This window comes from Loxodonta africana, chromosome 8 (assembly GCF_030014295.1).
Source record: "Loxodonta africana isolate mLoxAfr1 chromosome 8, mLoxAfr1.hap2, whole genome shotgun sequence".
Classification (NCBI taxonomy): Eukaryota; Metazoa; Chordata; class Mammalia; order Proboscidea; family Elephantidae; genus Loxodonta; species Loxodonta africana.
In genome coordinates this window covers 112,371,467-112,384,918 of record NC_087349.1, presented here as the reverse complement: position 1 = coordinate 112,384,918, position 13,452 = coordinate 112,371,467, and the positions used below count along the sequence as shown (strand labels likewise).

Sequence of the window (13,452 nt, the reverse complement as noted above, 5' to 3'; positions counted from 1 at the left end):
ACTCTGAAGAGTTAAACAGGCTATGTCCAGCACGATAAAACCTTAGAAAATGATAGCTGTTCATGGTGATTGTTTCCTTACCCATCCACAAGTCCTTGCTGTTTAATAATCCTGTGTGACTCCTCCCTAGAGATCCTGCCGTGAAACCAGTGTTGTGTCCTATGAATCACTGTTGAAGGGAAGATGAGAGGAGGTTAGGATCATGGAATCCCTGCAGAACTGTCCTCTTCAAAGGACAACAAAGTCTTGATAAATTTGGAGCCCCGTGGTTCCCACCGTGGACAGCTTTGGTGGTGCGTGCGCTTCAAATGCTGCTCGGGGAGGTGCGGGAGCTATTTTATTTTCTTTACGTACAAAGAGATCAGGCCAATGTGCCATGTTTACCTGTACTTAGGGTAGAAGGATGGAGGGGACTTTGGCTACCTAGGACATTCATCCGTGTGCTTCGCTTCTGCAAAAGAAATCCCCATGTTAGCACTAAAGGCAGCAGACCGACACAACCAATAACTCACTGATACAGTTAACTTCCCAGCAAGTGGCAGGTGCTGGACCAGAGAACACCTCAGGTCAGGAACACTGGCCCTGACACATGGGATGAAAATCACCTGGAGCTAATCACTGAGAACAAAAAGATGTTTAAAATAAACAAAAACACAAAAAAATCTAGCATATATCTAGCTAATACTCTAAGTCTTAAAGACCCTTGTTTTTGACAGAGAAGACACACAAAGAAAATGTCATGAAACTGATAACTCTTAGGAGAAAATTATGAGCAAACTGGTAAATTCAAGCAGTTCCTTAAAACACTAGTTGATAGATTCCTTTATCTTCGGGAACTTTCTCCTTTCCCGAATACTAGGAAGCTAAAGGACAGAATGGTTTCTGAGCCAGAGCCCTAAGCTCATGTTTTATACATTGTCTTAGAATCTCAGAAAAACTTGAGCACTGGGTGACATCCTTCCTATGTGGAGATGAAGAGCTAAGCCTCAGGGGTGAAGGGACTGGCTAGGACCACGTATCTATCAGTGGTGGAGCCATGATGTGAGCTTGCTGGCCTTACGCAGGCCCGAGCTCTGTCCACTCCCCAAACTGCCACTGATGATCTCGCCAGCACAGCAGGCTTGCTCCTCTCCTGCCCTTTCTGTGGAAGCTAGGGCAAAGAGCGACAGTGGGCATGCCTGGCTGCTGGCCATGGCGGGGAAGTGGGGAGCCCAGATTGCTAACCACTTCTTGCCATTGAGAACTCAGATGCCCCCAGCCAGCCCCCCACCTGCTCAGTGACACCCACAAAGAAGACCCAAGTGGTGGGCGATATGACCACAAGGGAGTCTACCTAGATGAGCACAGCAAGGGCTTACCCTCCAGGCATGGCCTTCTTCCAGGGCTGCACTCTGGGCTTCAGCTGGATTCTCGATCACTCTTCCTGTTTGCCCAGAAAAATCCATGGCCACAAGGGAGTTTTCGGAGACACTGCGCTGGAAAGTCAAGGCCATGGTTTCTTAAAATGCAGGAAAACAAACCACAGCAGCACTCAGGGGAGTCTTGGTATGAAACCATCATAAAGATGGAGATGAAAGGGAATACTTCTCCCCCCACCTCTGAGCTTGTAAGTTTCGGGTTGAAAGTTCACTGGTTTGGCTTGACATTTCAGTGACAGAGGGCCTTTAAGGTACAAATGGCTTTGATTTTTCTTTGGAAAAATAAGAAATGTTCCAATTCTTTTGCAGTACTCAAAGGCTGACACCAGCGGGGTTAGGGGAGCTGGCTCCAGTAGGATTTGGACTGTATGGTCTTTCTCAGGCTGCCTATCCTGTACTAAAACACATCAAAGAAATGGAAATAATCAGATGCAAACCCAGATCTCACTAACAACTAAATCATTCCTTGAGGCATGTTTGTTCATGGAAATACTAGGACTCTTTCTGTGGCATAATGTGACATCTCACAGAAACAGGTACTGAAGGGTCTTTTAAGATACTATTTTGAGAGGATGAACTGTTTCTGCATCTTTGGGAAGCAAAGAAAGGCACAGGAACATAAGTGTCCATGAGGTCTCTAAATTCTCACCAGAGAACGACTAGCATAATGGTCAATGGCACCCACGCACTCCAGGAGTTAAAGGAACAGGGGTCAAAGGCAAGAAAGACAGTTTCTCAAGTAGAGCTGAAAGTTGCTGTTCACATTTTGACCCCTTAAATAGAGCTGGCTACCTAAATAATCTTGAGGGGGGCATGCGGAATTTGCCTCCAGCAAGTACACCGCTGAAACTACAAAATCCATCTCTGGGGAAATGGGTGTTGTGGGATACACTGTTTCCCTGAAATGCATGTGATCTCTATGGAGCTCCTCTTGGCAACTCAGACTGAAATGAGGCAACCACAACACGTACTGATGGAGCTGAAAAGGAATCTTAACTTGCATATGTCCCAGCTGTACTTACCACTGGAGTTGAGAAGGGAGAGAGCAAAGCTTTCCTCTGCTGAGGTATCCTGTAATTCTGGTACAGGAGCATTCCATACTGAAGGGGAAAGGCCTGAGTCAGTCACCAGTGCTTTGTTAGCCCCCAAAGCTTCAGAATGTGGCAAACCCCATGACAGCGAATGGCTATGTCAAATACAGCACAAATACCGTTACCAGCCTCTGTGCACTGAAGTATGAGCAAACAATACAGCACACTTCTCTCTCTCGGTCCTGTGCTGTTGTCACACCATAGAAGAACAGTAAGTTGCTGATTTTGGAACACGGGGGATGGGAATAGGGAGGGCAGTGATAGACGTAATAACAGTAAGGTCAAGAAGCTTACTGAGTGTTGTTACATACTCTTATAAGTGCTTTATGTTATTATTTCATTTAATCCTCTCCATATTATGAGATATATACTTTTATTATTATTCTCCTTTTACAGGCAAGGGGAGTAAAGGACAGAAAAGTGAAGCAAGTTGGTTAAGTAAGGACATGAAAGTATATAGCCTGTCCCCAAACCAGTGCTCTTCCTAACCACCAGGATTACTCTCTAACCAGGCTCAGTGGTTCATGCTTTATTTACCCTGCCAATAAGTAGTAATGGCTCTGCAAAGTCACATATGCTTACAACATCCCAACTTAAACTCCTAAATTATCCACAAACCGCTTAGAAAAAAAAAAAAAAAAAGGTGTCTGCAAGATGAAAGTTATCAAGTCGGTCACATCTCCCTCTTCACCTTCTTTCGTGGGATGTAACCTCAGTTCTAGATTTAGGTTCTACAGCCATGTACTAATTTGCAAAATGAATATATTAAGAACATGATGAAGAGGTCTAACATAGGTACACCTGCACTCCCATGGGAAAAAAGAAAACAGGGAAGAAGAAATATTTAAAGAGATGATGGCCAAAATTTTTTAAAAATGACAAAAAAGGAATCAAGCAGTACGAAAAATACAAATAAACCCACACCCCAGTACCTCATGATAAGTCTGCTGAAAAACAAAGAGAAAATATAAAAAGCAGCCTGGGGAAAAAATTATTTTCACAGGAGCAGCTAGAAAAAAGATACCTAACTATTTTTTTTACATAAATGATGAAAGCCAGAAGAGAATGGAATGTGTGATAATGCAGAAAAAATAACTGCCAACTTAGGATTCAAGGGAGCCCTGGTGGTGCAGCGGTTAAGATCCGGCTGCCAAGCAAAAAGCTGGCAGTTCTAATCTACCAGCCGCTCCTTGGAAACCTATAGGGCAGTTCTACTCTGTCGTATAGGGTTGCTATGAGTCAGAATCAATGGCGATGGGTTTGGTTTATTTTTTTTTTAGGATTCAGTAACTTGTGAAAAAAATTTTCAACAATGAAACTGAAATAAAAAATACCAGACAAACATAAATTGAGAGAATTAAATTGCCAGGAGGCCCACACTAAAAGAACTGCTAAATGGAATTATTCTGTTCCCAAGACAAAAAATGGAAATTCAGTACAGAAAAAGGTGCAAATATGTAAGTAATTAAAGTAAAAACTTGAGCATATAAAACAGTGTGTTTTAAAAGTTTAACATATACCCAACCCACTGCCGTTGAGTCGATTCCGACTCATAACATATACAGAGAATTAAAATACATGACAAGAATACTTCAAAAAAGATGATGGAGTAAACAGCATCCAAGAGTCCTTATATTGGCCTAGAAGTGATAAAAAGTACTAAGTTAAGTTTTCATAAGTTAAAGATGTTGTGGTATCTAGGGTTACTACTTAAAATGGTAAAAGAATGCGTAAGTAATAGGTTAACAGATGAAAAATAAAAATAAAAACACTTGATGAACTCAGAAAAAGAGAAAAAGGAATACAGGGCAGGTGGGACAACTTGAAAAACAAATAACAAATGGTAGAACTAAATACAAATATCAATAATCACATTAAATGATACAATTAAATCACAATAAATACTCCAAATAAAAGGTAAAGATTATCAAGGCGGGGGGCAAACCCCACATAAAACAAATTATTCTTATAGGAGATAACAGCCTAAATATAAGGACACAGAAAGGTAGAAAAAGATTGGGAAAAAAATGCAAAAAGCTAATCAAAACAAAGCTGAGGTATGTCTGTTTCACATATGAGAAACGGTGAGAGCTAGAGTGAAAAATAATTAAACTTTGCCCAGGGAAAGGTTAGGCCTTTTGTCCCCAGCTCCTGGGAGGTAGCCTCTAATCTTTCAGAATATCCTGTTTAATGAGTGTCTTTTTACCTGGGGGCCTCGGGCCAACATAGTCTATGCTAAATGTGATTTATAGTGTAAGCTTAGGCTACACAGTACTAGCTCAAGCTCTTGAGAGGCCAGAATTGTGACTACAAGGCTGACTCCCCCCGCAAAAACTCTGGACACCAAAGCTTGGGTGAATCTGCCTGGTTGGCAATACTCTGTGCATGTTACCATACATGTTGCTGGGAGAAGTGCTGCCCGCAGGACTCCCGAGAGAGAAGACAACTGAAAGCTGGCACCTGGAACTGTCATGGATGCTGCCCTATGCACCTTTTTCTCTTGCTGACTTTTAATTTGTGTCTCTTCACTGCAGTACACTGTAACTGTGAGTATAAGAGCTTTGCTGAGTCCTCTGAGCCCTAACAAATTAGGGGAACTGGGGGTGGTCTTGGGGCCTTCCAGAACTATACATACATACACATATATACGTACAACGTATGTATAAAACATATAACACATACATGTTTTATATATATAAATATATTTTTCCCCTTTTTCTTTGGCTCTAGGTTGATGATCTTTTTATAATGTCTTGAAACGGATACTTACATTACTGGTTTTAAGCCTTACTTCTTTTTTAATACATATATGACAAAAAATTTAAATTTCTACATTAGTTGTAGTTCTCTTGTTATACTTTTATAATTATTCAGTTCAAAATATTTCCTAATTTTCTTCTGTATTTCATTTTTGACTCAAGTTGTTAATTTTTCCCTTGAGATGTAAAGCTGTACTTTATTCATATTATGTTTTTAAAATATTTTTACTTTAATTGCTAGAGAAGCTGAATGTTTTCCATTTTTATTATCTGCAGTATCTCAACTAAGGGTCCAGGTTCTCTTCCCATTTACAAATACGAGGGTCTCCAGGGTAGTAGTTTTAGTTGTATAAGCTCTTTATATTGTTTACATATTCACCCTTTGTGTATCAGCTACAGTAAAAATTACTTACCTGATCCTTTAATTTTTCATGTTTTAGTTGAATGGGTTTTAAAGAATGGTTTATAATCCAACTAAACTATCTTTTTTTTTTTTCCCCTTGCTTCTATTGCCTCAAAAGAAAATATGACCATAGGAGTATTTTCTTTCTTTTGCTATATATATATGTCTTATATTCTTAGTTACATATAATTATTCTTATAAATATTCTTAGTTACATATAATTGAGTATGACACTCCCAATAAATAAAGAAAAAAGGTGACAGCTGCAGTTCCATTTCTTTGTAATGGACTGCAGAGATGATTCCACATAGGTGTAGTGGCAACTCATGGATGTGCAAAGTCAGTGTTAGCCACGTTAAGAAATATCATCCCCATATGTGATGCTAACCCAATAACTAATGACATAAGTAAACCGTTAAGACTTTAAAATCCGAAATGGACTTGAGTTTCATGATCTGATGCAGATTCTATGTCGTCACATTCTAATAGCTTCTCTTTATTACTTCCTACTTCTTATTCCTGTGATAAACCTTCAGTGAGCCCTGGTGGCGCAGTGGTTAAAAGCTCGGCTGCTAACCAAAAGGTCAGCAGTTCAAATCCACCAGCTGCTCCTTGAAAACACTATGGGCAGTTCTACTCTGTCCTATAGGGTCGCTATAAATCGTAATCAACTTGACAGCCGCAGGGTTTTTATTTTTTTAATCATAGTGCTCCCCCACTTCTATTAAATGCTAAATATCCTTTATTTTGTAGTTTAATTACAATCTTAAGTGAGAGGGTACATAATTTACATATATATAGATGTGTATGTATACGTATAGAAAATACATATATTTTTTGGGGGGGCGAGGGGTCATCTCTATCAAAGTTTAGGGTCAGGTCAAAGAATGATTCAGGGAGCCTCATTAGTGGCAGGTATTGGGCTCAGCGCCAGATACAAAATGAACTGAACTGTACTCTCTAGCCCGAGGGAGCGATACTCTTGTGGAAGATACACACAGATCAAATAAGTACTATTCTTAGTATGGATATTAACAGGGTACCAGTACCAGTCGCCACCGAGCTGACTCGGACTCATGGCGACCTCATGAGTGTCAGGAAGAACTGTGCACAGGATTTTCAATGACTGAGTTTTTGAAGTAGATTGCCAGGCCTTTCTTCTGAGGTGCCTCTGGGTAGACCTGAACCACCAACCTTTTAGTTAGCAGCCCAGTGCTAACCCAGCGGTCTCCTTATTAATGGGGAGAGAATCCTAATTATCTGGATGGTGCGAGGTAAGCCTTCACCTAAGAAGTCACATCTGACCAGGTTCTTGGAGGACAGCATAGCCCTGGAAGCATGAAGGTGAGTGACACCTTGATATGTGGTGTTATTCTAGGCTGTCACAAGGTACACAGCAGGGAGCTCAAACATTTTTTTATTAAGTTTAGGAAAACTCATATTTTTTAAAATGTGGCTCAATTTTTTCTTCTGGGTTTTTCATTTCTTCAATTTAAAAGTTTCTCTATTTTTGCAAGGACTGTCCATGTCGTCTTGATTTTAAAATAGCATGCCCTTACTTTTCTCATTTTTAAAATGACTGGTTTTCAAATGTCTCCCCTCATTTCTAATCTTGATGTATTTTAACTTTCCTCGTTTCCATTTGCCAGTATATAAATAAAAGCTTCTGTTTTTGGAATTCATACAGGTTGCTATTGAAAGGCCGGCTAACATATCGCCTGGAACAGCAGATGGGCAGGAAGCATGAAGGGACAGGTCATTGCTAGGTTTTCAAACTGCTGTGCAGAAAGGCTCTTTGCAGATTCTGCAAATGGCGATGTATTTCTGAACATTGAAACGGACCATTTGTTGGAGGCATTGGAGCTGTTTACTGAATATTTCTGTCTTATTGCCCTTCCAGTCCTGTGTGGGCCTGTCCTTTCTTGACCCTTTGTACTTGGGTGGGACCATGTGTCTACTTTAGGCCAAATGACCTGTGGGTAGAAGTGACATATACCACCTACAGGCTCAAGCATTTAACTGCAATGGGAGATCCTCTGATATTCTCTTCCTCTTCTTCTGTTGTGGTGGAGACAGGTAACCTTCAAGATGGCGGCCGCTTCATTAGCCTGGTTCTAACAGGAGCAAGTCTATGTTGTTAGATGCCACTAAGATTAGGGATTGTTTCCTACTTGAGGATAATCTGATACACCATACTTTTTATTCAACCTTTCTATCTATTTTACATATTGGGGAATTATAAAAGATTTTGTTTAGGGGGTAAAAAAGAGTTCTGACATGAAAAATTAAATTTGAGAACCATTAGACTGCAGAGATCATTTCGCAGGGAAGAGTGTGAAAGGAAAGATCTAAATCAGTGGTTTTCACACTTCTAGATTTTACAAAAGAGGAGCATTTTGGAAAAAAACAATCATGATGGACTTAAGGTTCTCAACTAATTTGCCAGTTAAGACAATTTACATACATATAAACCCAAATAACCAATAACCTACCATTTAATATCAACAAAATCAAGGATATTTTAGCATCAACTAAGTAAGGATACCATCTCAGACTAAAGGATAAATTCTCCATGGATACAACTGTTGTCAGCTGCTGGTGAGTCACCCATGGTAACCCCATGCATGACAGAACCAAATACTGCCGGGTCCTGTGCCATTGCCATGATTGGTTGTGGACTGGGCTGCTGTGATACACAGGGTTTTCGCTGATTTTTTTTTTTTAAGCAGATTGCCAGGACTTTCTTCTTAGTCTCTTAGTCTGGAAGTTCCGCTGAAACCTCTTCAGCATCACAGCAATACGCAAGCCACCACTGACAGGCAGATGGTGGCTACGCAGAAGATTCTTGGTGGGGAATACAATTCGCGTCATGTAAACCTTACTACGCTGACGTGATTTGTTCCACTTTGCCATGGACTAGAGGCAATTTCACCTCAGCCTCTCACTTGTCAGAGGACTGGCTTTTGGGAACCACGGGTCTAATTCTTGCCATCCAACGAGGCTGTGAAATTGTGTATGAGCGTTCAAGCAGGTGGGACACGATCGGGTGGGGAAGGGCTGGAAACACACATCGGCCATATCTAAGTGCTACTTGTGATTCCTAAGTATCTTCCATCTCAGGGACACTGAACCGTTCCTGGACCCCCAACCTCATTAAGCCTCTCCCTCAACCCTCTGTATTAAGAGGGCAGAGTCTTCATTCAGAGGGTTCCCTTGAGGACGAAATGATACGAGACACACAAAGCTCTTGGCATCCTGCGAGCACTCAGCAAATTTTAGCCAATGCTGCCACGTTCTACTTTTGCTCTGCACCACTTTTTTGGTGCTTTTAGATTTCCCTGGTCCCTGTGTTTGGGTCGCCGCTTCCCAGAATGGCTGCAAACGTTCCCCTCGCCTTTGACACTTTCTTCTGTACTTCATCGGCATCACGTGGAGGAAGTTCCCAGCTGCTTCTCAGCCTGCCATCTTGCTGCACGTCTATTCTAACTGCTTTCTCAGCGTCAGGGTGTTTAAAACCAAAGCAACCATTCATTACAGAATCCTGGGTGGATGAAGTAAGACCTCCCTCTTGGGGAAGGATTTCTGGGTAAGTTTGAAAAAGCTTCTAGAAGATGGAAGGGGAAGGAAAGAGGTAATAGATAACTGTAACAAAGTTTTAATACTCTGCACAGTGCCCATAATATCTAAGAAACCATTTAACAAACAAGGTCATAGAAGGAATGAGGAACAAAAGCAGATATTACTGCTGGTTCTATTTCCTAAAAGCCGAAGATAGCAACTCCAGACACCTCCAGAGTAGACCCAAGCCATAAAATTGTTTTTATTTTTTTTTTTAAAGTATGCCTGTGTGGGTACTCAAAGATGCAGAGAGATTCCTACCCATAAATCAAAATAATGTAAGTCATTCCTTTCAAAAAAGCCCTTGGATTTTAATGTAATCAGAAGTAGTATTTAAATGAGAATCCCGGTGGCACAGTGGTTAAGACCTCAGCTGTTAACCAAAAGGTCAGCAGTTCAAATCCACCAGTTGCTTCTTGGAAACCCTATAGGGCAGTTAGTTCTACTCTGTCCTTTAGGGTCACTATGAGTTGGAAGCGACTCGATGGCAATGGGTTTGGTCGGGTATACTGAAATGACTCCTGGAAAGAGTTAGGTACAGAGGGAAGGCCCCTGTTTATGATTCAGGATTCTGGGGTCTATTATAAAACACTAAAACCTATGTGACATCCTCCACTTTCTCCAGAGAAGGACACAGAACGTCTGACCTACTTATGGGGGACAAGAGTTGCCAAAGGGCTGGAGCTAAAAGGGGCCTCTCACCACTTACCACAGACAAGATCGTCATGTCAGGCCTGAAACCTAATGCTCACTTAGTCTGTGCCGGTGAGACATCCCCATGGGCGCCAGGAATCAGATGCTTTAAGAGGATAATGTAGATCCTTTAGTCTAACCCCTGCCCCCACCCAGTATCTCTGACAGCCCTAAGCTCATGTCCACTCTGGCATCCCCATGGCATCCAGCAGGTAAGTGGGAGATGCAGTTTCAAAAGGCCAGGCCAAAGCCAGAGACTAAAGTCTGGGTAGGTCCTACTTCCATTCAACACTCTTAACTTCCTGAGCACCTAGTATGTTCTAAGCACTCAGCAGTCCCTGCTCCCAGACAGGGTTTTGGTGGAGCCACGCAGGCTGATGCCTGGGCCATGAGTTGGTCCCAAGAGCAGGCACAGGGAGGGCAGGGTTGATGGGCCCTCGCCTGCAGCTTACCGTCCGGCTACTCTCCCTCCTGGCTCCTGGCACCTGTGTAACAACTGATCGAGGCTCATAGCCAAGAGGGGCCTTATGAAAGTACCAGGGCCAAGGACACGGAGGCACAGGAGAAGGTCCCTGGAACAAGATACCGCCCACTCTGAAGGCTGTGTGGGTGCAGGGCGGGGACCATCACACCAGGACCTCATCTATAAATTCTCCTTTCCTTCCTTCAGATGGGGAAGGAAGAGAGTGAGGAGACACAGTCAGAGTGCTGTGAGCGTTTATACAATTCTCGACATCACACACTTTCCTATTAGCCTACGTGATGCCAACAGCAGGTCCCAAGCATAACTATTTAGGACAGAAGGGAGAAGTACAACGTTCACTGCACTGCAGGCTGGCCCAACTAGTGTGGTTAACAGTCCTCAACAGCCTGTCACTGCCGTGTACCCTCTGCACTGCAAGACTTGTCCTTAGTGTCTTCTAACTCTCTGGACCACTGGTAAAGGTATAGAATGCAAAGTCCAGATGAACTGCATCTCTGGCTTTCTGGTGGTATTCTGGGAGGGCAGTGAAGCCTGGTGGTTAGGAAAGGGGTTCTGGAGCCCAAATGTCACAGTTCTAATCCGGCTTACCAACTATCTCTCAGGCAAATGATTCAATGAGCCTCAGTTTTATCATCTGTAAAATGTGGATAATAATAGTATATATGCCACAAAGCCATTGTCAGGATTAAACGAGATAATAGGTATAAAGTGATGAACTGTCTGGTCCACAGAAGGTGCTCAAAAATCATTAATATTACGTTAAGATTAACACTTTGAGTTAACATTAATAATTGTGCCAATTATTATTATCAGTATTACCTCTACTCACTTTCTTTCCTGTGCCCAGTTTTGTTAAGGTACCAAAGGAGAAACATCTGCTGTTTTTATTCAAAAAACACTGGTTAAGAACTTACTAACTAGATTTATCATGTATTACCCAGAGTTATAAAAATTGTAGCTTACTTTTTGTAAGATTATATACTACCATTTTACCTTTTCACTTCCTTTTGATTTTTTCCAAATTAGATTATTCATTTGCAAGATTCAAAAAAATCACACACACACACACAGTTTCCCTTGCACTCCGGTTCCCTACGTACACAATTGCACATCCATTCTCTGCGTAAGTAACCTCTCCTCTTTGACGTGCAGGCTCATGGAATTTTTGTGTGTACGCCAGCAAATATATATTGTCACTGTCTCCTTTTTTTCTCCACACAAATGTAACACTCTATATACACCATTCTGCACTCTGGTTTTTGCAGCTAACGTATCTTGGAAGTTTTTCTATAACAGGACAATGAGAACACCTCCATTCTTTCTACAGCTGCAGAGGATTTCTCTGGAAGGATATACTGTGACTTATTTTATCAGTCTCCTCGGGATGGACACTTGGATCTAAAATTGTTTCATAAAGATTCAAAACAAACAAACAAAACAAAACAAAAAAACCCATTCCCTTTAAGTTGATTCTGACTCACAGCGACACTACAGGACATAGGAGAACTGCCCCACAGGGTTTCCAAGGCTGTAATCTTTACAGAAGCAGACTGGCACATCTTTCTCCCGCAGAGCACTTGGCAGGTTCGAACTACTGACCTTCTGGTTAGCAGCCAAGTGCTTAATCACTGTGCCAGCAGGGCTCCTTCCTTAGATACATCATAGACTACTAGAGGAGGAGTCTATTATATACCTAATATTAACACTGATGTTTCCTCTTAATCATGAATTAGTAAAATTTTAATACTTCTTTTTGGGGGGTGGCTCAGTGGCAAAAATAAAACAAAATAAGGTTCTGGGATAAGGGGTACCTGTCTTTAGAGCTTATTTTCTGGGCTCCTCCAAATGAGAGGTTTGTGCCAAACCCCCTTCTGCTTATCGCTTTCTTCAGTTGCTGTCATCTCGGGTCTTTGTACCAGCTGAAAGCCTTGTGAGTTTAATGGAGGCTGAGGGGTTTTCACAGAGAGGGTCCTAGATCGTTGCCTATGTCAGCCACAGTTGAGCAAACAAGCTTCTCCAGGCTCCTTGAGTTTAGTCACATTTATCTTGGTCAACTAACCCACAAATTCATATGGACTTTATATGCATAAGTAATTTCAGACAAGGGGGACATTGTATGTGTGGCAAAGGAACATTTTGTGGGAAATCGAAAGTGAGATGCGCTTTACTGTTATGCTCCTGGCTTTTACCAAGGTCATTACATTAAAGAGCCATGTGAAATCACTTTGGCAACTGCTAAGAAATTTCTGTCGAGGGTACTATCCCATAGGGGGTCCTAGGCGATCACTTTCTTTCAGAAGGTACTGTCAGGAGACACTATCTCCCTCGAGAAGCTATCGGGAGTGGTATGGTTCATCATGGTTCCCTTACGACGCCAGCTTTTCAGGAACCTCAGAACTGGATCTGATGCTCAGGCGTGGAAATAATTAATCCTCCTGATGAGCTAGTTGCTTTCTCCCCCTCTCCATGGTCCTGATTTTTCTATTCCTATTCCTCTGACTCAAAACCAAACCCACTGCTGTCCAGTCAATTCCGACTCAGAGTGAACCACAGGACAGAGCAGAACTGCTCCACAGGGTTTCCAAGGAGTGGCTGGTGGGTTCGAACTGCCGACCTCAACCACTGCACCACCAAGGCTCCTCCCTTGAGCCAGTGGTTCTCAAACAGGGATGAGTTCCCTCCACTCCCCAGGGGACACTCAGCAATGTCTGGAGACATGTTTGATTGTCCCAACTGGTTGGCTGGGTGCTACTGGCACCTAATGGACAGAGATCAGGGCTGCTATTAAACATTGTACAGTGCACAGGATGCCTGTTGCACCCTGCACCAAAAAAAAAAAAAAAATCTAGTTTCAAATGTCCATAGTGCTGAGAAATCCAACTCTAACCTGGTTTATGGTAAATCCTCAGTAGGAAGCTCGGGAGACCTTATCTGGAAAGATGTGTAACGACACTCGATAAACAGAACACCGAGAGCGTGCAAATGG

The 13,452-nt window shown here is 42.1% G+C and overlaps 1 protein-coding gene across 5 annotated transcripts in view; it reads right to left on the bottom strand.

Annotated features, from left to right (window-relative positions):
- GRB10 (growth factor receptor bound protein 10) overlaps positions 1–13,452 on the bottom strand; it is a 290,717-nt gene that overhangs the window by 21,845 nt on the left and 255,420 nt on the right. For all 5 annotated transcript variants that reach the window (XM_010587143.3, XM_023544233.2, XM_064290209.1 and 2 more), the window contains 4 exons: positions 2,441–2,518; positions 1,359–1,475; positions 385–451; positions 82–169 (listed from right to left, as the gene is read on the bottom strand). In XM_010587143.3, coding sequence (XP_010585445.1) covers positions 82–169; positions 385–451; positions 1,359–1,475; positions 2,441–2,518 — 350 coding nt within the window. The remainder of the gene's footprint in view (positions 1–81; positions 170–384; positions 452–1,358; positions 1,476–2,440; positions 2,519–13,452) is intronic.